This window comes from Alternaria atra (genome assembly GCF_907166805.1).
Source record: "Alternaria atra isolate CS162 genome assembly, contig: 21, whole genome shotgun sequence".
NCBI lineage: Eukaryota > Fungi > Ascomycota > Dothideomycetes > Pleosporales > Pleosporaceae > Alternaria > Alternaria atra.
The window spans coordinates 574741-598062 of record NW_025091319.1 but is presented as its reverse complement, the minus strand read 5'-3'; the positions used below and the strand labels follow the sequence as shown (position 1 = coordinate 598062).

Here is a 23322-nt window from a genome sequence, read left to right as displayed (position 1 = left end):
TTCAGTCGCTCGCACGCTTGGAAACAATGTTACGTCTTAGACCATCAGAGCTTACCTTGACGCCCGATGATGTCAACGACACCTTTCGTCGCATAGCCCTTGGGCAGACCTCAAGGACGAGGATGAACATGCCACTCCATCCTACAGGACAATCAGGACAGCCCATCCTCAGACGCGGCCCTGAGAGGTTGACTCGAAATGCCATCACTGACCTTGGGTCTGTTCCCATACTGCAACCACAACAAGCAGTATTCACCACAGTCAATGAGGATACTGAGCACTCCTTTGCCCAGGAGGCGACACTATCGACAGAACATGACAATAGCGAGGAATCTCTTTCTCGTTTTCGCGGACAAGTCGAGCCAGCACCTTCGCGGGTCGATTCAATACAGTCCCCCGCGTCGCCAGCACTGTCACTACCCTCACCAGAATCACCACCTCGGCGCTCACTGCATCTTCCTTTTCGATTCGGACGAAGCCGTCGACCTTCGACTACGCAAGCTCAACCCGACGCGGTTGTGTCAGTCTCTCGTACGCCAACAAGACCGCCATTCGGACATGCCAGACTGGGCTCAACGGGAGCAAGCAGCATCGGTGGCACCAGTAACAGCTCTGCGCTATCTCCGTCTGGCGACTCTACCGAGAGTACATCCGGACTACGCGGAGGTGGAGGTCGAGTGCTTGACGTTCGTGATACGCCTCATGCTCCGTCTCCGCTACATCATATGCAAAGATTGAGTTCACCAGCATATCAAGAGCCTTCGGGAGATCCTACCAAGTCATCAACTACCCCTCACGAAGATCAATCTACACTCTTCTTGGAAGGATACTGGCATCATACTTCGGAAAAAACTAAGTATCGCATCCGGGAAAGCGCTGAGCATCGTTTCAAGAGGGAACCACCGCACAGTGAACCGCGGCGGAGTAATGTTCGTCAGGCTTCTGTTGTGCGAAGCTCCTCTTCAGCAGCTGTCCCATCTCGTCTTAAAAATCAAATCCGACCCTCTTCTGATCCCTTGTTTGACGATGTCTTCGTCACACTACCGGCGGTCGAACCTCGGGACAGACGGCATGCCGTATCTTCCACTGGATCTCACGGGGAGGACTATTGTTCCACTTCATCAAATATCTTCCATACTTCTGGTGGCTCGCTCCAGCCGGAGCACACGAGCGCAAGGACAAGACACTTTAGTAGCGACACTTCAGGTGCCAGTGCTCAGTTCTCTTATTACGGTTCACTTCCTCCTAGCACGAGAGTCTCCAGCACCGATCCATCACTGGAACATGACCTTTCTCGCCTCCAACTGGACGGAGCGACGGCCTCGAGCGAAAGCCATTGTTTCTCGGTATCTGCAGTTTCTCCTACAGGCGCCAACAACAACACTTCTCGTCCAAACTCTTCAGGCAGCTCAGTTTACTCCTCGACCGGCGTTGGTGGTTCTGGTCCACATGGTGTCTCGCCGCTACCTTCGATGCCATACACACGGAGCCAAAGCGATCAAACGTCACTTTACTATTCAGCCAACATAGCAAGCGGCTACATTGAGGCAGCCAGCGCGGTAGTGCAAGGTCTCGAGTCGCCTCTTGATCCCTTTTCCGAGCACTATCGGCGTCATATGCAAGCCCACCAGGCTCGACAGGCTTTTCCAGCACATCCCGCTTCTTCCCAGTCTCGTGCGGAAAGCTTTCAGGCCCATCGTTCAAGCCGTGGTCACGGTAGCCGGTCGCATCACCCGATTCACGTCCCACCTGGTCACAGGACGATGGTGTCTCGTCAGCCTCAGCACCATTCACTACGATCGATCCAAGACTCCTCTGAGCATCTGGCGATACATGGCTCACGGCCTCATGGCAGAAATGTGCGAGGCGAGCAACGCTCTGGCGAGAACGTGGCTGTCGTGCCGTCGCTTAGCTACGACCATGCTACGCGTCACGGCAGAGTGCAGGCGCAAAGGGCGGCTTATGAACGCTTGCACAACCCTAGGATGGCAATGCAGGTCGAGACCGAGATACAGCCCTCTCGTCACAGTATGCCACAACCCGCCATTCCGTACGATAGATCCAGTCGACCTTCATTCGCAACCATGGGAGCTTCCTACAGTAACGAAGAGCGCTCGAGCAGCCCGTTCATCATGCACCAGCAACAGCAACCATCCCAAAGTCAGACTACCCATACATCATTACCAGGCGCGCCGCCCAGAGTCCCTACCCGCCAAGCTTACCAACAGCATAACAGCGACGTTCAACAGCGTGCACCAACACGCGCTTACCGCCCCGTACCCGGCGCTCGCTACCTAAATGCCTCGCGCGACAGTCCTTTGACCGCTCTTGCTCTGGACCAGGGAAGCGGCACTACCAGTAGACGCTCGCATTCGCCGCTCGTTCGGGCTACCACCACGGCACGCACGCATAGACGCATTCCGCCCGAGCAGCGCGATCAAGAGAACGATGGAGATAGAACACTGATGAGGAGGGAAGAGGAGAATGTTAATGCGAGGTATGGGGAGGAGGAGCAGCAGAGGAGTATGATGAATGAGACGCCTCCGAGGGTTGGTCGGGTTGAAAGGAGGATGCAGGATTAGGATGGGGGGTGGTGTTGTATGAGGTATTCGATGCATCACAGGTCTGTTTGGATACTTTAGATTACTATCCATAGACGCCAATGTCATCAGAGTCGTTAGCTTGCGTATGTAAATACCGCCTTTTGCCTTGTCTACTACTCACTTCCAACACTCATAGTTCCATCTTCTATTTCTCCAAAAACACCTGGCAAGTCACTCATGGCGCCTGCCTTCTCCTCCACACCAAAAAAAACACTGGCGGATGAAGACATGTGCAAGTCACCAAAAAGCCTCCACTTGGAAAACATGTTTCCTCATTCTCCTGCCGATACTACCAATGCTACACTTCCACATCCACATGATGCGGCTTTGGTCTCTGCTCCACTGGGAAACTGGGCATCGAAGTAGACATGGATTTGCAGGATCTTTCTGAGCTGAACATACACCGCGCTTGAGGAGTACAAAAGCTCTCGTGGAGCTCTGGTCTTCCTATTTTCTCACCTCACATCCAAAGATCTATTCTCCAAAACCACTGTAAATTGATTCATGGGTTCTGCCCTGCTCTCTCAAACATAGTTCAATCCATATTTATGGGGGGTTGCCGGAAAAGTAGAGGGGTTCGAAGTATAAATTCGCTGGCTCGACACTACTACTACTTCTTCTCCTTCCTACCATCTTCAACTAAAAGCCCTGCTGCAAACAAAAGATCCCGAGTAAACCCCCACGGGGATTGTTCCTTGCGCTGCTGCCAAAATGAACGGAATGAACCATTATGTGGGTAGTCGAAAATTTTTATTGCGACTCCCTATGAGTTTCTGCCTTCGCTCGATCCAAAAACACCGATGGACTATCTATGTCGCTTCTTCAGCGTTCTGCTTTGCAGAGATCACTCAGGCTTCTTCATGGCTCTCTATTACGTGCTTGACGAGCGTTACGCGAACCCTGCGCTTAAAATTTACGGTCACAATGGTACAGCTCTTCCTATACTCTAAACCACACCATCATCTATCAAAAACAACGTCTAGCACCACTATGGTCGCTGTTCCTCTCCGAAACGCTCTCATTGCCATCCAACAACCAGCATCGGCCTCGAATCGAAGGAGCTTAGGGATTAAGACATTTGTGGTGTGCGCTTTGTCGTCAAAATACGTCAAGAAAGCCATGATGCTGGGACAAATCCTTGGATGTGTCTTCGATGGTTTCTTCTCTGAAATCATGTTATCCAAACTCGTTGGCTTCGTGCCTATGTGGCTTTCCGCTTCCCTCTCTTTGACACAAAGATATCGGGCAGTTATTCTATGCTGTCGAGACGTCCGTGGATATCTTGTTTCCTATGTTCCGCTCTCTTTACCTCGAAAATTCAAAATTTCTTCCTGGTGTCTATGTCGCTTGCCAGGCATGCGTAAATATGACTCTACATTCATCATAATCTACATCTTGATCGTGCTCAATACGACATGGAATTGCAGCGTAATCTTTGAACGAAGTACATGTTTTCAGGGGTTTACAGTCCTCACGTATGGCCCTGAGAATGCATAAATAAGTCCATTGCTTACCCTCTTCTTCTCTTCACTCAACATCTCACCTGTTCTTTCCAAAAAAAAATGGTTTGGATACTAGCTATGTTCTCTGGTCTTCTCCAAAAACGTAGACATCATCGAAACATGCGGCGGGCGTATTGACCAGTTCACTGCTCAACAAAAAGCCCTGATGACCTCCGCGATGCGGTCTTCCAAGCTTGTCTTCGAAACTACACCTGACCTAATGATGTTTGCGCATAGGCATCGCGCAATGAGGCGCTGTTCAAAGTCTTCGACTGTGACTTATCAAGAGCAGAAACGAGATGATGAGAGACATATAAAGTCGCTCTTTGCACCTGTCACACCAGTCTTCCCTACGTCCTATCTTGTCTTTATTCTTCCGAAAACAACAAAAATGCAGATTATGATTTTGCTTCTGCCGCAATTGCTTGTACGCCTCATACACGCACGTCATATTCGTGCGTCAGAAAAGCTAGAGCTTTTACTGTGGGCGCACGTCCCATGGACGGACGCATTGCGAAACTCTCACGAGCAATTATATCACTGCTTTGGTGTTTTGTCCTGAGCACAGTATACCGAGCTTTCACCGTCTCTTCAAACTCGTTCAGCAATGTATGATATGGTCTGGCACGGTTCCTATGATGCATTCGAAAGTAGACTGTGCAAGACATGATACGTGTCGACACGTCACGATTCTTTTGGGAATAGAGACAACAACGCTTCGTGTGCGGGGTTTCGCGATCGTGAAGGTCCGTGATTGCGAAAGTCCACGATCGTGAGTGTCCGCGGAGACAAAATGTTGATACGTGGCGTGGAAGGTCAGATGATGCTGGCATGTAATTATCAGCTGTTGGTGGACTGCGCCTCTACTGCATCGTGAGCCTCGGTGGTAGCCGGCACGCTTCGGGTCGATACCTAGGTAACTCGCCATCGCTATGAGCCATGAATTGCGTGTCGCCAAGATGTCACCGTACAGCAGTCGCCTCTCGATACGTGTTGAGCTGTTGCCTACTCTTTCATGAGACGTATGCCGGGTTTGACGTCGGCAATGTGGGGTCCGACGACGAGACAAAGAGAAGACGAGAACAAAGACTCATATTTGCAGCATGGTCGTGTAAAAGTCAAGAAACCCAAGGACGTGCTTTTGGGGGCCGCGACTCTTCTTGTGGCCCATCGACGACAACTGCCTGCTGAAACCTCAAAGCGCTGAGAATCGGCAGTCGGAACGTTGCACAGTCGCGTCCAACCGCCAACCCTCAAACAGCGACAAAGCAGATCTCCCGCAGCCTTGCAGAAGTAAATTGCGCAAGCAACCACGTACCGGGACAGCTCCAACGGTTGCGACAAGATCCGATGCTGCCATATTTGGGTGACACGAGCGCTTCTGGGTGGGCGGCTCGCACGAACCCGGCCTCGATATAGCAGCCGCGGGGAATTGGCGACTAGTGAAGAGCCTCATCTGGCGCTTCGGCTAGGTAACCATTTTGAGTCTTGTAGGATGCAGGGATACGGATTCGAGATTGGTGAGGGGTTAGTTGATCGCTTAGACGGAGAGACTGTCAAAGGCAGGTGGCCGACTCCACGAGGAAGAATTGATGCCACCCAGTAATTGACCTGCAGTGACTGGTCTGAGTTGGCCACGACCTTCTAGAATCGGCAGCCATGATCTGGAAGCATGATTGGCGAAGTGGGTGAGGCGGTGCAGCGGCTGTTGAAGGGGTCTCGAAACTGCGAGGCCTCGACATTGATTGGTACGCCTTAGTTGCATAAGTCCAGTCTGGTTGGCGTGAGTGTCTCCCGGCCGGCTGGCATATCGAATACACCTACCGGCTGTGCGTTGTAGCACGGCAGAGGACGAACATGGCGTTGGTCGTGCTCGCTGTCATCCGTCCTCGCCCATCCGCCTCGCCCAAAGAGGCTGGTCGTAATGTAGAATAGACATGGGATAGAAACAGGTGTGTTGAAACAAATATGACTTGTTTGCAATGCGCGTTAGCCAATGGACACGAGCTAAATCCCTGCGCATGACGGCGATCCATGGATCGTGGTGGAGATGCCCGAGCTCCGTCCACCATCTGGCCGAGTGGAGTCAAGATAGACACGCTGTCATGCGACTGACAGATGGCAGGGAGATGGTCACTTCGGATTTGATGCTGTATGCTGTGATTTCTGCCGTGGTCTTATGCCGTCCATTCAAGCTGCATACCAGTTGATGTTATGCTAATGGAGAGTCCAGTGGCGGCTGAGCCACACTCTTCAATCCCAAGAGCATTTCCTACCTGCTACGGTAGATGACACGCATGCAACGCGTGTTCGTGAGGCAAATGCTTTTCTACCCAAGGTTTTCACGATACCCAAACCGGGCTGGGAGAGGCTGGGCTATCTTGCATTTCGCCCACAAATTCGTCACCGTCATGTTGGCCGTCGTCTCCCCAGATATATGGGAGCAGGTGTGCTGCTACTGCGTGGTCGCATGCTATTCATCAACCGTAGTGACCTAGCTCCACTCTAACCCGACTCACCGCCTCAATATCTGTCTCCCAACCGAACAACGTGACCCAACTACGAGGCCAGCAGACCCTCTAGTTCCGGCCAGCCTTCCACAAGCACCAAGATTGTCGGAATACATATCGCCCACTGCTGCCGCAAACTCGAGGGCCTGTAGTGTAGCAAACTGTCGTTGACCGCTACGCCCACCTCGATCTCTCATCCACTCCCAGCACAACAACTCTCTCCAACCTGCATCCACCTAAAACATACTCGACTGCCTTCGAAACGCGATTCGCATCACGGCTCTATTGGCTGTCAATTTCTCACGCCTAGAGGGCCCTGCGCTGCGTGTAAACCATTGGCTTGCACTTGAAACAGCCTATTCCTGGGGTCCTGCACCTCACCACTCGCAATCTTCCAGGCACCCCAAACGAGCCAAACAGCCGCTGGCCTGAGTCCGGCGTGGCGCGCTACGTAGCTGTTTTCTGCCCGTAAGCCGCATCTATTGGATCCCACTCGCAGCCGCCGAACTACCCACCCAAAGGATCCGACCCTCGACTTAGCATCGCATCTCTACCCGCTCAAGGGGTGTGCGTTCTTAAGTATCACGCTTTCTGCCGTCGATACTTCTTCCTCACAGTCAGTCACCGGCTTCAATTCTCCATCCTCCCTTCTTTCCTCCCTGCCATCCTAGCGGTGCAGGTGCTTTCTCCACACTCCGGTAGTGATTCGCGCTCCACCATCCAAACTTCCCTCCGAACTCCCAGACGGCAGCGCCATCGACACTCCCTTTGATAAATCCCTTAAAAAAAATCGCACCTTCCGACTGGACTCGGAATCATCACATTAATAATTGTTGCCTTGCGAATTCTGCCGTCTCAACCTCGTCGTCAGCCACGCAGCCTCGGACACCAGCTTACCATCGTTCAGACCGGAATTGCGACTTCGCCTCACAGGGCATACAGCAATCACATACAACTCGACATTCACTTAAGACTTCATATCACCACCCGGAATACTCCACCTCCGTCGCCATGCCTTACTCACCAAACCTCGTCGCCGAGAACCAGGCTGCCCTGGACCACTTCATCCAGCTCCCAGTATCACATGACATGATCTCGTATCTTGCACAAAAGGCAACACAAGTCATTCGATGCGAACCATCCATCAACAAGAACCTCCCTCCCACACCACCAGCATCGCCTCCCCAGCATGCTGCCTCCAACATCCGCGAACCCGTCCTGCCATCAGTAGAAGAGTTCATCACATCCATCGTCGAGAGGTCTCATGTTCAGACTGCTACCCTCATGACCTCCCTCGTCTACCTCAGCCGGTTACGGTCGCGTCTCCCTCCCGTCGCCAAGGGCATGCGTTGCACTGTCCACCGCATCTTTCTCGCCTCTCTCATCCTTGCAGCTAAGAACCTCAATGACTCCTCGCCCAAGAACAAGCACTGGGCCAGGTACAGCGCTGTTCGCGGCTACGAGAACTTTGGCTTCTCCATCACCGAGGTCAACCTCATGGAGAAGCAGCTGTTGTTCCTCCTCGACTGGGATCTCCGCATCAACCCTGAGGATCTCTACTACCACCTCGAGCCATTCCTAGCGCCCATTCGTGTCTGGCAATCTCGCCAGGCTGAGAAGGCCAGGCTCGCAGAGAAGGAGAAGGAGCTTGCTCGTCAGCAGTACCAGCTTTCCGTTGAGAACCTCTCGCGGTCAACCAACCCCTACGCATCAAACTCGTCCCTGTCATCATATGCTCCTCGTCCCCAGAGGCATCGCGCACACTACGTTCCATCCTCCCGCGCAGCTTCGCGTACCCCATCTCTATCACCACCCACTCGGAGCTCCTCTGTCTCTACTTCTTCCGACTCGCCCGATAGCTTCCTCGACGAGCCTTCAGAAGCTATTCTCCAGCGCTACGACGCAGATATGGGTGCCAATCTTGTATATATCAACGGCCCTATTTCCTCGTATGCACCAAAGCAGCAACACACCCTCCCGCTGTACGACACGCAGCCCTCGAAGAAGGCCAAGACATCAGCGGGTGGCATCTTCAGCAGGATGTTTGGCCAGACTGGCGCCTACACCGGCCGCCAGACTACCTATTAATGCTATTCGCTACTCCACAACACTATCACTACCACACTGTCGCTTACCGGCCTTACGACTTTCCTTGTTTCCATGACATGATCTGATGAAAGATGCTCACTGGATGGACATCTTTTCGCCCATCTTGTCAGACTTTGCATCAACAGGCGTTTACACAATTAGCATTTGCATAACACAGCATTGTATCGGCGTTGGATATCATCATCATCATCTTGAATCGCATTTATATTGCGTTCGGCGCGACCGACTCAGAATGGTTTAGCTTAGCTATCTTAAAAATTTATCCGCTCCCTCTCTGCGGGTGGCGCGAGTAATGAATAAAAATTGTCAAACGCATTTTTCCGTCTCTCCGAAGTACTTGGCAACGGGTGTTCACGATTAATGACTCTTTTTTTCTATTGCAATTTCCGTAGATTGGGGACTGACATGCGCGCTAGGTTCGACGGGTATCTATCTAGTTAGTGCAGAAGGCTAACTTACACATTTGGTGACGTGCGACTCATCAACACGCGACTGTGGACACGGCATGAAAGAATCACCCGAGAGATATTGGAAGGATGGCGATCTATCGCTGTGATTTGGACGATGCGATGCCAGAGAAGATCAGGAGGGCTGTACAAAAATGCACCTTCGTGATCAGCCCAGGCACAATTCACTCCCGTCTATCCACATCATAGATTACACCGGTCGCTGATCCTACACATCTGTACAGTACAGCCACAAACTTCTCCAAGACCCGAGTTACTACAGCTTGCGATGCTGTCCAGTTGTACTGCCTTGTACGACACACTCTGCGGGCCGCCTGCGCAGCCACGATAGGCAGACCAATCTAGCGACCACACATAACCAACTATCATGCATGCTACCTAAACATCTCCTACAAGGCTACAACGCCCAATATCTATCGACCTCAACACTGAGGTCAAGCAAGGCTGAGCCGTGCCGGTGAAAAACTGTCCATCTCAATTCACTCCCCTAGCAGATCATAGTCAATCCCAATCATTGCCGGCGGTAAGCACGGCAGGTACCACGGTCAAGTCTCATCGGTACCGAGGCACTCCCCGAAGCACCGATGAAAGATGAGAGACTGCAGACTATGATGATGCAAGATGCAACGGAAAGACAATATCGTATATGCAGGAGTCAAGGAGTTTGGCCCGCGTAGATCAAACTCAGTTGTGGTGGGAGAAGAAGAACGCTTGCCTTTTTTGCGCATGGCAGGGTGGGGACGGAGGGTTTCACATATGCGGCTTGGCGCTAGAGTGTTTGGGTGTGGTTGGTCGGTTGGAGGGGGCGTGGTCAATCGAGGAGGATGAAGGCTAATGCTTGAGTTGCTGGCATCGTTTTTTTTTTTTGCATGTATGCGTTGGCGAAAAGACACCCATTTGTTGAGATTCGTAGGGTGGATTTTCGAGGATAGGATAGACTAGGGAAGTTGGTGATGTCATGAGCTTCGGCTTCGGGTCTTGATCGGGCGAGTCTCAGTCTGCGACGCGGTGATGCTATGCACCAGCACTCTTCATCGGTCTGGTCATACTTGAGGATACAAGCTTCAACTCATTGGCTGGATCGCATCGCTGTCCCGTTACCCTTGAGACGCGTCAGATGAACCGTTCATTGTGTTCCGATCGTGCACTGCATCTTGCCGTACCCAGGTATCTAGCTACTCTTCAAACATGATACTGTCGATAGACCACGTACTGTTTGTACCATCGAAAGTTCTCACGTTTGTCTAGCGCACTCGGAATCCGGCAATGTTTCCAAGAGCTCTCTCAATGCTTCTCTTCTATACTCAAGAAGACGCATTATTTGCCAACCTGACAAGACAAGCACATGAACTCAGCAAGGAGATCTCATACTCGTCCAGCGCAATATTTGCACAACAACGATAACTCGCACATGTACTCTTTCATGCAGGAGACGTTATGCTCAAACTTACCTGTTCAGGCCTTTTCACAGTGGGTCTCAAGTCTCAGGCATGAATCTCGACACACCTGATACAACAATTGTCAACACTTCCTTGGGGCACGGTAGGTTGGCATGCCGAACACTAACCACCGCCTAAACATGTTGACTTCGCAACTTCGTCGTTGTCGCTTTTGTATTCTGTCACTCGTTCATCCACCTTGAAGGTTTCTTTTCGTAACCGCTGGCCGGTCTCTTTTCATTTTCTTTTTAATTCTTTGTAATGGTTCGACAATTCACCTTCCAACCTAGCGATCGAAGGTCTACTGGAAATGACGGCAGGACGATGCGACATAGCCACTGGGGGCGCTACAATACCTTCTACGGACTCTCCTTCACGACTACCCTTTCGACGGTCCTTTTGCTTTCGCAGCTCAACGAATGGCGTGTAACTGGAGAGCTCTTCACCGTAGCCAACAAGTTTCCTGGTTCCGCAGCGCTTGTTGTACAGCTTCTCGCCGCTTTCTTTGGGCTTTTGCATATCGCAGTTATCTGCAAACTCATCAACTATGCACTTCGACTGCGCCTTGCGAATGTCAACGTTTCTCTAGATGTTTTGCGTACGTGGGTGGATATGAGCATCATGAGGGTCGACTGGGACTTGCCTCTGCGCTTCTTCTTTCCTAGCGTCCTTGTTGTCCTCCTCAGTCTTATACCTGCCGCACTCTGGGCTGGTTCGATGACGCCATCAGTATCGAGGACAGTGGGCAGTGGCATGCTCTTGATACCAAGTTATGAAGATGTTTCGATGATCAAGGAGTATCCGATGATGATTGGCAGCTCAGGACCGTCTATGCGCTCACAAAAAGGCTTCTTCACTTATTCGGTTGGCCAACAACAAAGCGGTCAGCTTCTTTCATCTGCTGCTCAAGCATCCTCCTTTGGCACAGGGCCGCATGTCCATCGCAAACTCGACAACACTCAGTTCAGCTACCGAGGTCGTTCATATGGCGTCGGCGCATCTATCGGGTTGAAGGACCAGGGAATCACCTCAAACGGTCAGGTCGCAGGATATATCTATGAAGAGGCGGGCTACCTGGCAAACGTCACCTGCACGTACAATGCGACTTCCAACTTCACTCTCTCTGGACCAGTCAACGAATGGATCTATGCGGCATCTGGTAATCTTCCGGACAGCGAGGAAGGCCCGGAGTATTCAAACTACATCGGTCACGACGGCAAGGCTATCGTAGCAATGGGCGTGGCGTACAGCGATCGCTCGCCTCGTCGCTATCTTTCCATCGCAGCTGGCGAAGCTTATTCGTTTCTCAACACCACGCAATGCGAATTCGAATTCACGCCCACGCTATTCAACATTACTGTCGATGTCGGAACCCTCAACATTACGGTGAAGCCAATACGAACAATACCCGATTTCAATCCTCAGCGCAACATCACACGAACCGTCGTACGCCAGTTCGAGCTTATGTCAAACGACATGACCAATTTGTATGTCTCGCTCCTGGGTGAAGCGTTCAACTCGAGTATCGCAGCATACAAGATGTCACGCGCATTCGCTACTAATCAAACGATCAACTCGATTCCACAGGAAGAAGCAACACTCGCCGGTCTCACCAACAGCATGGTCGCCATGGCCGACGATATGCTAGTAGCATACGCATCCGCGCAATTGATGGTAGGACGCATGTTTACCCAGCAGCCAGCCAAGGTCTATCTTTATGCCCTGCAGTTCGGTCAGCCAAGTTACATCTACGCCATCTTTTCTCTCAACCTCGTCATCATCATCGCAGTCGTCTGCGAGGCCTTCCGCACAACAGGCTGGTCTAATCTGGGCCGCTTCAATTACCTCGATCCCCGCGATCTCATTATCGCTGCGTCGAGGGGTGGAGGCGACATTGCAGCTGCAGCTGACGATATCATCGAGCGAAGAGAGGGCAGACGGATGAAGCATATTTGGTTGTTAAGTGATCCCGATGAGGGTAATGGGTCGCTTATCGTCAACTTGAAGGGAGATCAGGACGGGCATGTTAGGATCGAAGTGGGAGCTGGGCAGTGTGAGAAGGATGCAGGAAGTGAATACCCAGCGGATGAGAAGAAGATGTATGTGGAGCCTGAAGGTGCGACGGAGAGGGGACCGTTGACGCCCAAAACACCGTTGAAGATGAAGGTTGGCATTTTTGGATCGAAGTAGGGAGATACATGGGCTTGAGACATTACGTTTCGATCAACCCGACGCCCGGCGCACACGGTGCGCGTCGAGGCTTTGATCAAGATAGAGGATCAACTTAATCGATAAGACTTTGCATTGCGATAGACCGTTCCTCAAAAGACCATGCGTGACTGACACCAAAACAAGACTTTGGGAACAAGTTGACTGACTCTCAATCACGGCGCAAGGATATAAGAGCACATTTAACTTCAACTACCTCGAGGCCCACGAAGAACGCCGCGCCCGTGTCGAAGCATACATTCAAAATCGAAAGCGAGCTATTGACATTGTAAAGCGTAAGATTGATGAAACAATCTAAGGTGATATCTTAAGGATGGAGACCCGTCTAGATAACCGCCAGGCAGTGATTGAGGAATCGGGAAACCAAGCGGCTGAAACGTACGAAGCTTTGAATGAGAAGTACAAGAAGCTCACGGATCAGGAGAATGAGGAGCAGAGGGGGAAGCTGTTGGATGAAATGGAGGAAATTATGCAGGAGGCGGAGAGCAACAGTGACTACTGAGATAAACAGGTGATGTAGCTCTGACTTTTGGGTACTGTGCATAGCTGCCCAGTAACCGCAACAAAAAGACAAAGAGGTTGAGAAGCAGATGAATTGCAGGCAATAAACTATGCGAATGCTAAAGACAGGGATCGCAAACACCTAAGAGTACTAACAAGAGCAATACCAGAGAAAGCACAAACACCAGTCATCCGTGTCGTAATCTGTTTCGTCATCCGTGTCGTCATCCATACGCAGTGATTTCTAATACTTTCCACTGTAATAGTTCGACCAAAGAGCGCAGTCAATATGGCTGGTCATGTATACGACATCTTTGTCGAACTTGGCCTTGGTGGCGAAGGTGAGAATGGTTTGCATCTTGTCGCAGTTTTCGGGATAAAGATCGCAGAGATCAGCAATGCAGATGCCGTACTGGCCGTTGTCGTCCTGGAGGACGGAGACTTCGTCGCAATCGTCATCTACTTTCTCGTCGACCCAATCCTCGTAGCGTTCGCCGAACCACATGAGGACGGATATGAGCAGTTCCTTTGCCTGGTTGCAGCTGACTCCGTGGATCATGGGATTGCATACCGAGTACAAGCACATCTTCTGAAATCCGGGTCCGAGATCAGTCGGAAGAGGCTGGATGTCATCGCGGATGGCCACCGAGGTAGCTCCCGCGCAGAAGCAACTGTCGTTGAAGTGTCCGCAGAAGTCGCAGCCGGGTTCACACTCACAGGTGGTGCGGGAGACCTTTGGAGCATCGATGCCTGGGTATATCCTCCTGAACTCCTCCATAATCTCCTCACATGGGAAGCCCATGAACAGCGTTGCGTACTCAGGGTCACATGTATTGGGGTAGATGCTGCGAGCGAGAGACTCCAGGGTCGCTTCGTCGCAGTGTTCAATTCCGGGGTGGTACCTCCGGACAATCTCACATAGTGGTGGATTTGCTCCGTGTCGCGGTGTGATAGCGTCTGGGGTATGTCGAGGGACTGCGGGGGCGCGCCGTCTCGCTGGGTAGATAACCCTAGCCAGACATGGGCTGAGTATCAATAGCTTCTCGCAGCCTGGGCAGTCGGTCTCGCGAGCGTGAGGTGGCGTGAAGAGGCGCACACTGGAGGTGGAAGTCGTTGTAGAGGTGACATTGGTTGACGATTGGACATTGGTCGGCGATGAGTGGGCTTTTGCTGACAGTGCGGAAGGATTGTCGACGGAAGGTGCCAGTACGGATTCCGCAGTAGCCTCTGAGGTAGGCGGAGCGGTGAATTCAGCGGTAACCTCCATCGTATAGGCAAATTTGATTGAGGTCACGTCCCTTGATTCGCAGCAGTCTGTGTCCGAATCGGAATCGGTGTCGTCGTCTGCAGCAACTTGAAGACTGTCTTCATGACCTTCAGGAAGAACGTGATGATAGTCGTAACACGCCTTAACCTGCTCAAGAGTTGTTGGATCCTTCTTCGGCGTTGAGCGTGGTGAGGTATCGCACAACACTAGCTCAACGTCGTCGGTAGCAGTGCACTGGTGCGTCTGGACGTTTGGGGAGTTATATTGAACGTTGCAGCTGTGGAAGGCGAGGTTGTCTTTGAACACATCTCCTCGAACCGAGGAGAGGTCAACCCAGATCTTGCTGTCATCATTGCCGTCGACAGCGTAAGCGAAGTCGATCTCGTCGGCGTACTTGAGGATACCATTTGACTTGGTCGAGATCTTGATGGCAACACCGGGGTTAACGATAGAACCATGGCGCCATGGCTCTTGATATTGGCCACCAGGTTTGATTGGGACGTTGTCGGTGTGTGATGAGCTGAGGACTTGAGGTACAGACCACACATAGACGCTGTAAGGGCAATGATTGATGACGATAGCCCTGGCCTGAGCCAGAGCTAGGAAGGTGAGGATGGGAAGGGCGGGTCCAAGCATGGTTTTTGAGAGGGTTTAATGTGAGAGATGATTTCGGATAGTGGTAGTAGAAAGCACCGGATTTGTGAGTTGAAGAAGAAGAATGAGCTTTGAATGGAGAGAAGAGCTTTTATAACCAGCTGAGAGGAAGCGGAGGTGTTGCCATGACGAATGCTGGCAGTCATGAAGATACTCGTTGCTGCCGCAAGGTACAGCGGCTTAGGGAGGAGCATCGGTTGCATTGGAAGGCAGTGCCAATATACTGCCTGGGTCGCGACTCGATTCTCGATATCTCTTTCTTTCAGACGTCTAGATATAAAACTCCTACAACCTTCCGAGACGGATGGAATTACAGGAAGTGATCCATGTATGTTGGTGGCGTGGAAACCTGCCCTTCGGAGTTCATTATGCCTCCCCTTACAGCTAAAAAAGCGACCAATATGTTGCAGGGTCGCTTTCCTAGAGAAGTGATACTGATCGAGTACCACGGCTTCTCTATTTAGTATGACGTACTGACATGGCTCAGAAGGTGGAGTACAACGGATAGCCCGGGAGTCTCTTACGAGACGGTCAACATCCGATGATCAGACCACAAGACAGTGGTATTTTCCTATCTGAACGGCAAATTGCGAAACAGAGGTTCTTCTGAAATTCATGATGGTTGCTATATGGCAGGTTCAAGTTGGAGTGGGTGAACACGTCCGGCGAGGGAAGGCGCTTACTAACCCCCACTTCCAGCATGAAGCACTCCGGCTAGCTTCCTGGAGACCTGAGGCGCGAATGAAACACTGCAAACCTCAGCATCAGCGATAGTACAATAAGAACACCATGGTGCCGTATAATTGTCGCGCAGTTTGCGCCTCTTCACATAGCTCACTTCTCGCTCCTGGGTAGCATTGTCATCGTAGTACTTGCTTAGAACGTCCGATTCGCGTCCAAGCCTCGAATACGCGCCGTCGCGCCCCACCATCCTCCATGATCCAACAAGCCTCTTGTATCGACATGCCAGCCATGTCTTCCGCAATAAAAGAAGTACCCGTTCAGCTACCGAAGAGCTATGACCGACCTGATGAGCCATGGCACCACTACCTCAACATCGACATGATATGGTACGTCCTCGGATACACGCTCTTTCATCCGTTTGTATCATGGGTCGTGGTACTGTGTCTGCGGGCGCAGTATACGCCTTATGAGAACATCGAGATGCGCATTGCCACGGCTTGGGCTATGCTCATGACGGTCAACGGCATCTTCGGGCTCATCAGTGACCGGATCGCATGGGGAGCACCGCGCGAGGTAGACCTAGAAGAAGAGGTTATTGTTATAACGGGTGGTGTTGACGGTCTTGGTGGATTGCTTGCAGAGACGTATGGAATGCGCAACGCAAATATCGCTGTTCTAGACACGAAGCAAGTCGATGAAGATGAGGCGGAGAACAAGGGAGTGGTTTACTACCAGTGCGACGTTAGCGACGCGAAGCAGGTGGAAGCAGCAGCAGCCAAGATTGTTGAAGATGTGAGTAAAACTTGGCATACACGGTCATACTCTGCTAACAGTCGCAGCTTGGTGCTCCTACTATTTTGATCAACAATGCTGGCATTGTGCAGACCAAGTCAATCCTCGAATCGACCGCTGAAGATGTGGAACGGTATGTATACTTGCGAAAAGTTCTTGGCCTCTTCTGACATACCTACAGTACATTCCGCGTCAACACACTGGCACATTTCACTACCCTCCGCACTTTCGTTCCGTACATGTTGAAAGAGGGCCGCGGCACCATCGTAACCGTGTCGTCCGTTCTTGGCCACCTTGGGGCAGCCAACCTATCCGCGTACACGGCCTCCAAAGCAGCACTTCTCGCACTGCACCAGTCTCTACGCGCGGAGCTTGCACAAAATCCCGACGCGAAGGACATCAAGACAATCTTAGTGCAACCTGGCCAGATGGGCACAACAATGTTTGCAGGCCTCAAGACCCCAAGCAACTTCCTAGCACCAGTTGTTACGCCAGCCGACATTGGCAAGGATATCATACGGTTGATTGAGAAGGGTGAGAGCGGCGAGATTGCGCTTCCTCTATACTCGAAATATATCCAGATCCTTGGAGTGTTGCCTGTCGGCGTACAGCATCTTGTGCGAAAATGGAGTGGAATGGACAAGGCAGTTGGCAAGATGGGTGATGCGCGGCAGGGTTTGACCGAGAAGAGGTGATCAGCCTACTGAGTAGTCACGATCTAATGACCTACAGGAGCTGACAGCCTCAAATAACTGTACAATACATACAACTATTATCTGAGCGACTTCCTACATGCGGTTTTATTCTCCTCTTATTTCAATTCTCCGATCACGCTTTCTCCAACATGTTATAGCTCGCGCTTGGATTGCAGAACTAGTACACCAGTATATTAAAAACATTTCAGTTTTCGCATCTTGCATGTGAATGACGGTTTGCAGGGACCACTAGCGCCGTAGGGCTGATATTAGCGAGCGCTCGCACATCTCGCTATGTTGAAATCGCGACGACGACATCATCAACACCACAAGAAAATGTAAGGACATGCCTATCGCTTAGACAAGATATTCAAATTATGCGTGCGACAGCTGCTAATTGATTTCCAGACTTTCAGCACTCCAAATCAACACAATGGCCGACCAGAAAGCTTCCAAGTACTACGCCGCCGAGGAGGAGGCGCAAATGAAGAAGGTACGCGCGTTGTCTAGCGATGAATTCTATATCGGGGAAAAGACGTGTAAAGATGGTTGTTGGGGCTGTCGCGAACCTTGAGCTAACAACTCGATTCACAGGCGCGCAAGACCGCACACCCCACTAAATACCGCGAGTCGCTCACCCCCGGAACCGTCCTCATCCTTCTCTCCGGTCGTTTCCGCGGCAAGCGTGTCGTGCTTCTGCGCCAGCTTGAACAAGGCGTTCTCCTCATCACCGGCCCCTTCAAGTCCAACGGTGTCCCACTTCGTCGCGTCAACCATCGCTACGTCATTGCTACTTCCACCGTTGTCGACATCGCCGGTCTGGATGAGGAGGTCGTAGCACGCGTGAGCAAGGACGAGTACTGGGCGCGCGAGAAGAAGGACGGCAAGGGCGAGGACGATTTCTTCAAGGATGGCGAGACACCCACAAAGAAGGAGACAGACCCCCAGCGGATAGAAGACCAGAAGAAGGTCGACAAGGCACTCATGGCCAACATCAAGAGGACTCCTGACCTTGAGTCTTACCTAGGTGCCAGCTTCAGCTTGAGGAGCAACGAGAAGCCTCACGAGATGGTCTTTTAGGTGTCTAGAGGAGAACAGGACGAGAACGATTCGAAAATTTGCGGCAACGATCCATCCGGCAACGACGGTTCGAACGAGGATGAGCACCCGGACGCTACAAGCGATACGGTACGATTTCATATGTAGATGAGATACCCATGAACCAAATTCACAGCACCCACTCAATCCTGCTCGCATCTGCTCTACGAACAACTGCAACAATCCTGGCGATTTCCTTCCCGTTACCATTTCCTTGTATGAACATCGCGATCGGTATGGATTGCTGATTTGATGTCGTATCCTTGGATACTGACTTCCTTAGAATCATGTACCAGCGACCGCACTGCCTGTTACGGGCTATTTTGAGAGGCTGGGCCGCCTGATATATATAGTACAAAGACGTTCGTTTCTCACGAGTCCACAGCTCTAAGCTAAATTTGGTGTAGCTCTGCGACTCGTCAAAATCGGGCCCTGGGGCGTCTTCCTATACCTTGGTCCCTTGGCTTCGGTGGGCGTGTACAAACTATGTACCAGCGACAGGTTTTGCATTGTTCCCATGTTGTTCCTAAACTTGGATTGTGCTTGGCCAGATTAAGCAGGCACGACGATGCATTTCTTCTAAAATAACGAATGGGGGCATCTTGTATCGTGGATAGTGGGAATAATTGTAGTTGGACCATTTCTAATACGCCCCGTCCCGGCATTGTGTACCATCGCGCGTAGTACTTGATTTCTATGGTGTGTAGCAGCCTTACGCCCCGGACACTGGGAATGAGACGCTTGCAATTCGCTTATTGGTTGAAGCTGAGCAATGCGTCTCATCTTTTGTGCCTCGGGCGTAGTCTTCTCAAGCGGCTCGAGCTCGTATATCTGGAGGTTGACACCATACCTGTGGTACATGATCTATCGTCGACCTGCTGTTTTCCCACCATAATGGACAAAAGCCTCCTTAACGAACATGGGAAGGATGCCCAGTCTTCACAGACCCTACATCTATCCTCATGGAGGACTGGGTTCTGAAAACGCTTTCCTCGTTCTGGACTTATTGCTCTCATAATTGTGCTGGGTGCATCCGTCAGCACGGTTTGTATCATTAGCATATCGGATGACCAGCTTATCTCTTGCTGGAAGTTCTAACCCACTGTGTGCCTCGCCATTTCTTATATTATTGCCAATATCGCTCTGCAACACGCGCATACGCAAGCCGTTACAATCGCCTGGTGGGTCAAAGCGCTCAAGAGGTGCAAAAGTCCAGGATTTGCACAACACCTGGTCGTTTGGACACGGGCTTTTTCCAATTCTACGATCAGGACGGTCGTTCAACCTTGTTGCCCTAGTTGGACTCACTGTAACACTAGCGCCGATCAATGGACCACTATTGCAGCGCGCTTCCATCCTCCATGAGCGAACGCATGTCGAGATGGTAAACTTCACTATATCAACCGCCCAAGAATTTCCGGATGGTTACACAGGAAACAATTCAGGGCATGGTGATGAGAGCCCAGGCACTTTTTCTGTCTCCTTTCACATTATCACGAAGCAGTACAACAATCGCTCGCCAATGAGTGTCACCAATTCTGGCTGTTCAGGTTCGTGTAAGGGTACATTACTAGGTGCCAGCTACCAGATGAAGTGTCATCAATATACAACAAGCCCCTATACTATGGTAGTGGGCTTAGAAATAATGCGATCAAAAAAACAGAGATGTGCCTTATCCAGCTCAACTACCACTCTCTTCGCGATACAAATGCCCTGGTAGTGGTAGTAAATGTATCCCATTTTCTTGTTACAAGTCTGCAGTCATTGTTTGTTACATATTCTAGCTACCTGCTAATCACTAGTGCTGTGCTCGTTATGGTCCCCCAGTCCTATATCTAGGTATCAGGATCAAACCAATCTCCGGTGCTGAACCGATGCCCGCGCTCCTGACGAGACTTGGAAGAGAACGCGCACACTGTCCCGCAATTCCACTTCGGAGGTCTGAGGAACGGTCGGTATATACACGAAAAGCAAACCAAATCATTTGGTACTTACAGTTCCTCTTCCGGAGTAGCTAGGATGGCGCTCAATGCCGAATGACTGACCACCAGGAAGACATGTGAGAGTATAGTAGACAAAGAGTATAATTACTTCGATTGCTCGAAGAGCTTAGATTGTTTGGATGATGCCGTCTCTTCATCTACACTTCTATCTCTTATGCAACCACATCATTGGCCTCCTTTTCTCTCCGCTGCTCCTCTTTCTTCCCTAGCTTGCCCGAACTCTGATGGATACTCTCGAGTACTTGCTTAATCTCCTGTAGGAATCGATCCACCTCCTTCTCCGTACCCACCGTTATTCTCAAGCAGCCCAGACATCCATGCTCCTTTCCTCTGAACCTTACTACGACGCCCTTCTCTTCCGCCAGACCCTCGTACACCGCCAAAGCCGTCTCATTTGATGGCTTACCACCTTGGTCCGCCGGCGCATCGAGGATCTGGTAGAGTAAAAAGTTTGACTCGACACCGCCGTGGAGGTTGCCGATGCCAGGGATCTTGGGTAGTTCCTCTATCAGCCTATTTCGCTGCTTGACGATGAGATCCTTGTTGCTTTGCATGACTTGCAAGTGCTTCGGGCTCAGAGCTGCGCGTGCGAGCTGACTCGTCGGGTTGGGGATATTGTACGGTGCCTTCATGTTGTTGAGGATCTGTGCGATCGCCGGGTCTGCGAACGCAGCACCTAACCGGATGCCTGCAAGGCCGAAGGCTTTCGACAGTGTCTGCATGACTACCAGGTTGGGCCACTCGGCGACCCACTCTGCCAGACTTGTTCCATCGGGCGAAAAGTCAATGTAAGCTTCGTCCACCACTACGACACCATTCCACTGGTGTTCTAATATCTTTTGTACATCCTCTTTCTTTAGTAGCTTTCCGGTCGGATTACCTGGTGAACACAGATATGCCAACTTGATGCTCTTGTCCTCATCCATGGCCTTTAATATTGCGGGTACATCAAGATCGAAGCTTGGTGTTTGTAGGGGAATCTTGGCCAGCGACACGTCGTTGACTTGCGCAGATACGCTATACATGCCGTATGTGGGCGGACATGTCAGAATCTTCTCCTTGCCGGGGACGCAGAAGGCGCGAATAAGGGCATCGATTGCTTCGTCGGAGCCTACACCAACGAAGAGGTTGGCAGGTGTAATGTCCTTTGAGGTATGGGTGTGGGTATTTCGGAGGTTGCAGAGCAGTTGCTTGAGTTCTTCTTGATGGCTGAGTTAGACTGTCAGCATATTGTAATGCACGTTGTCGTGGTGTGCATACGGATCTGGGTATCGGTTCAGGCCAAGCAAATCGACGTCAATTGCTGAAGATGAGTCTGAGGTGCCATTGACGTTCGCGCCAGGCAGCTTGCCATCGCCATTTAACGCCAGTCCCGGTCCGTATGCGTTCTCATTCGCGTCGAGGAGGATGTTGGTGCCGTCATCTTTGTAGTCGCTACACGTCGTGAGCTTGGTACCTCGATAAGAGTCATTGATATTCACCTACTCGCGCGCGCATCGGTAGGGCTCCAATGCGAGGATGTTAGATCGCGCGCATTTCTGCAGATCAAATGCCGTGTTTTTGGCGACCATTGTGTGTAGAGTGTAGAGTGTAGATGGTAAGGGTAAAGGTTGGAGGGAGAACCAATGTCAAGTCGCAGTTGGTGTTCGCGGGGAACTTTTTGTTTCGCGGGGCGGGATGCGGCGATGTCGGGAGTCATCATCGGACATTTTGGAATAAACCATAGTTCGATATCAGCCTGATTGGAGGATATTTCGTAATGTAATAAGTAAAAGGAAACAATTTTGTGTCATTTGAATTAAGTCTGGTGGACAGGTACGAGGCTGAAGTCTGCATACATACCTGCTCGTCCACGCTAAAGATTGCATTGCAGTCACAAAGGACAAAAGTTGCGCAGCATATGCGCCAATCAATGGTTGGAGATGGTACCTAACCTGCCCTACAATCAACCACGCCAGGAGGCCTCACCAACTTCTTTGATTGGAAGGCCGATACTATGTCGAGGCCTGATGACCTCCAGTGTCATTTAGTAATGTTGTCATCCTTTGAAACTGCCTCAAGTCCCTCCTGGGCTAAGCATTCGTCAGTGATCGGAGAGGCTGCAGTTTCCAATTCTTTGCTCCGCATACGTCCAATGCAATTCATTAGAGATACAGGGAACTCTTTCCGTAGTATTCGGGAGTTCTTGGTATGCATGGGCTTGACTTCTACTAGTTAGTGTTGGTTCAACTTTGCCCTGCCCGCCCCCCTGACTCGATGGTCATGCAACAGCAATCCATTTGCTCTTTTCCATAATTTTGAGACGTTTATATTTGTTCCAATTTCTAAAACTTTCATCAATCAATCATCTCCGATATGGTCTAGTGGCTAGGATTTGCCGCTCTCATCTGCAGAGTCAGTTCACTGTACAGTGCCGGCAAGGCCCGGGTTCGATTCCCGGTGTCGGAAGCACCTTTATTTTGCTCTTTTGCATGACTTTGGTTGATTGGAAAGTTGTTGAGATGTCCCTGTTAGGACAGGGAGGCCAAAAGTTGATTTTTGCAGAGTTGACCCACCCAAGACCACCACCACACCAATGCAAATATCTCACAAATTACTCCCAAGATCGAGAACACATGACCTTAATCTATTGATCGGATGCCTGGTGGCTGGTCACTGTTGTGTTGAAGAGGTGGAGGCGCAGTCTTGGTCACACAATTGCGAGACGAAAAACACCCTTCAGTGATTGCTTTGCAGGCTACTTCTAGTGTTGGGGACACGTTATTTCTG

At 51.0% G+C, this 23322-nt stretch overlaps 8 protein-coding genes across 8 annotated transcripts; 6 read left to right on the top strand and 2 right to left on the bottom strand.

The window, feature by feature from the left end:
- Positions 1-2084: 2084 nt before the first annotated feature.
- Positions 2085-2582, top strand: ALTATR162_LOCUS632 (uncharacterized protein; the record flags this gene model as incomplete). Its single annotated transcript, XM_043308226.1, has 1 exon — positions 2085-2582. One exon carries the CDS (start codon positions 2085-2087, stop codon positions 2580-2582), a length of 498 nt encoding a protein of 165 aa, XP_043164161.1.
- A 5044-nt stretch (positions 2583-7626) lies between these two features.
- Positions 7627-8703, top strand: ALTATR162_LOCUS631 (uncharacterized protein; the record flags this gene model as incomplete). Its single annotated transcript, XM_043308225.1, has 1 exon — positions 7627-8703. One exon carries the CDS (start codon positions 7627-7629, stop codon positions 8701-8703), a length of 1077 nt encoding a protein of 358 aa, XP_043164160.1.
- Positions 8704-10891: 2188 nt separating this feature from the next.
- On the top strand, positions 10892-12820 carry ALTATR162_LOCUS630 (uncharacterized protein; the record flags this gene model as incomplete). The annotated part of the gene is made up of 1 exon (XM_043308224.1): positions 10892-12820. One exon carries the CDS (start codon positions 10892-10894, stop codon positions 12818-12820), a length of 1929 nt encoding a protein of 642 aa, XP_043164159.1.
- Positions 12821-13604: 784 nt separating this feature from the next.
- ALTATR162_LOCUS629 (uncharacterized protein) lies at positions 13605-15263 on the bottom strand (the record flags this gene model as incomplete). The annotated part of the gene is made up of 1 exon (XM_043308223.1): positions 13605-15263. The coding sequence occupies one exon, from the start codon at positions 15261-15263 to the stop codon at positions 13605-13607; it is 1659 nt and encodes a 552-aa protein (XP_043164158.1).
- A 981-nt stretch (positions 15264-16244) lies between these two features.
- On the top strand, positions 16245-17452 carry ALTATR162_LOCUS628 (uncharacterized protein; the record flags this gene model as incomplete). Its single annotated transcript, XM_043308222.1, has 3 exons — positions 16245-16757; positions 16805-16890; positions 16939-17452. The coding sequence occupies 3 exons, from the start codon at positions 16245-16247 to the stop codon at positions 17450-17452; spliced, it is 1113 nt and encodes a 370-aa protein (XP_043164157.1).
- A 433-nt stretch (positions 17453-17885) lies between these two features.
- ALTATR162_LOCUS627 (uncharacterized protein) lies at positions 17886-18532 on the top strand (the record flags this gene model as incomplete). Its single annotated transcript, XM_043308221.1, has 2 exons — positions 17886-17945; positions 18047-18532. 2 exons carry the CDS (start codon positions 17886-17888, stop codon positions 18530-18532), a joined length of 546 nt encoding a protein of 181 aa, XP_043164156.1.
- Positions 18533-18768: 236 nt separating this feature from the next.
- Positions 18769-19106, top strand: ALTATR162_LOCUS626 (uncharacterized protein; the record flags this gene model as incomplete). Its single annotated transcript, XM_043308220.1, has 4 exons — positions 18769-18784; positions 18834-18860; positions 18904-18912; positions 18958-19106. 4 exons carry the CDS (start codon positions 18769-18771, stop codon positions 19104-19106), a joined length of 201 nt encoding a protein of 66 aa, XP_043164155.1.
- A 1599-nt stretch (positions 19107-20705) lies between these two features.
- On the bottom strand, positions 20706-22124 carry ALTATR162_LOCUS625 (uncharacterized protein; the record flags this gene model as incomplete). The annotated part of the gene is made up of 3 exons (XM_043308219.1): positions 20706-21762; positions 21814-21987; positions 22039-22124. 3 exons carry the CDS (start codon positions 22122-22124, stop codon positions 20706-20708), a joined length of 1317 nt encoding a protein of 438 aa, XP_043164154.1.
- Positions 22125-23322: the final 1198 nt, after the last annotated feature.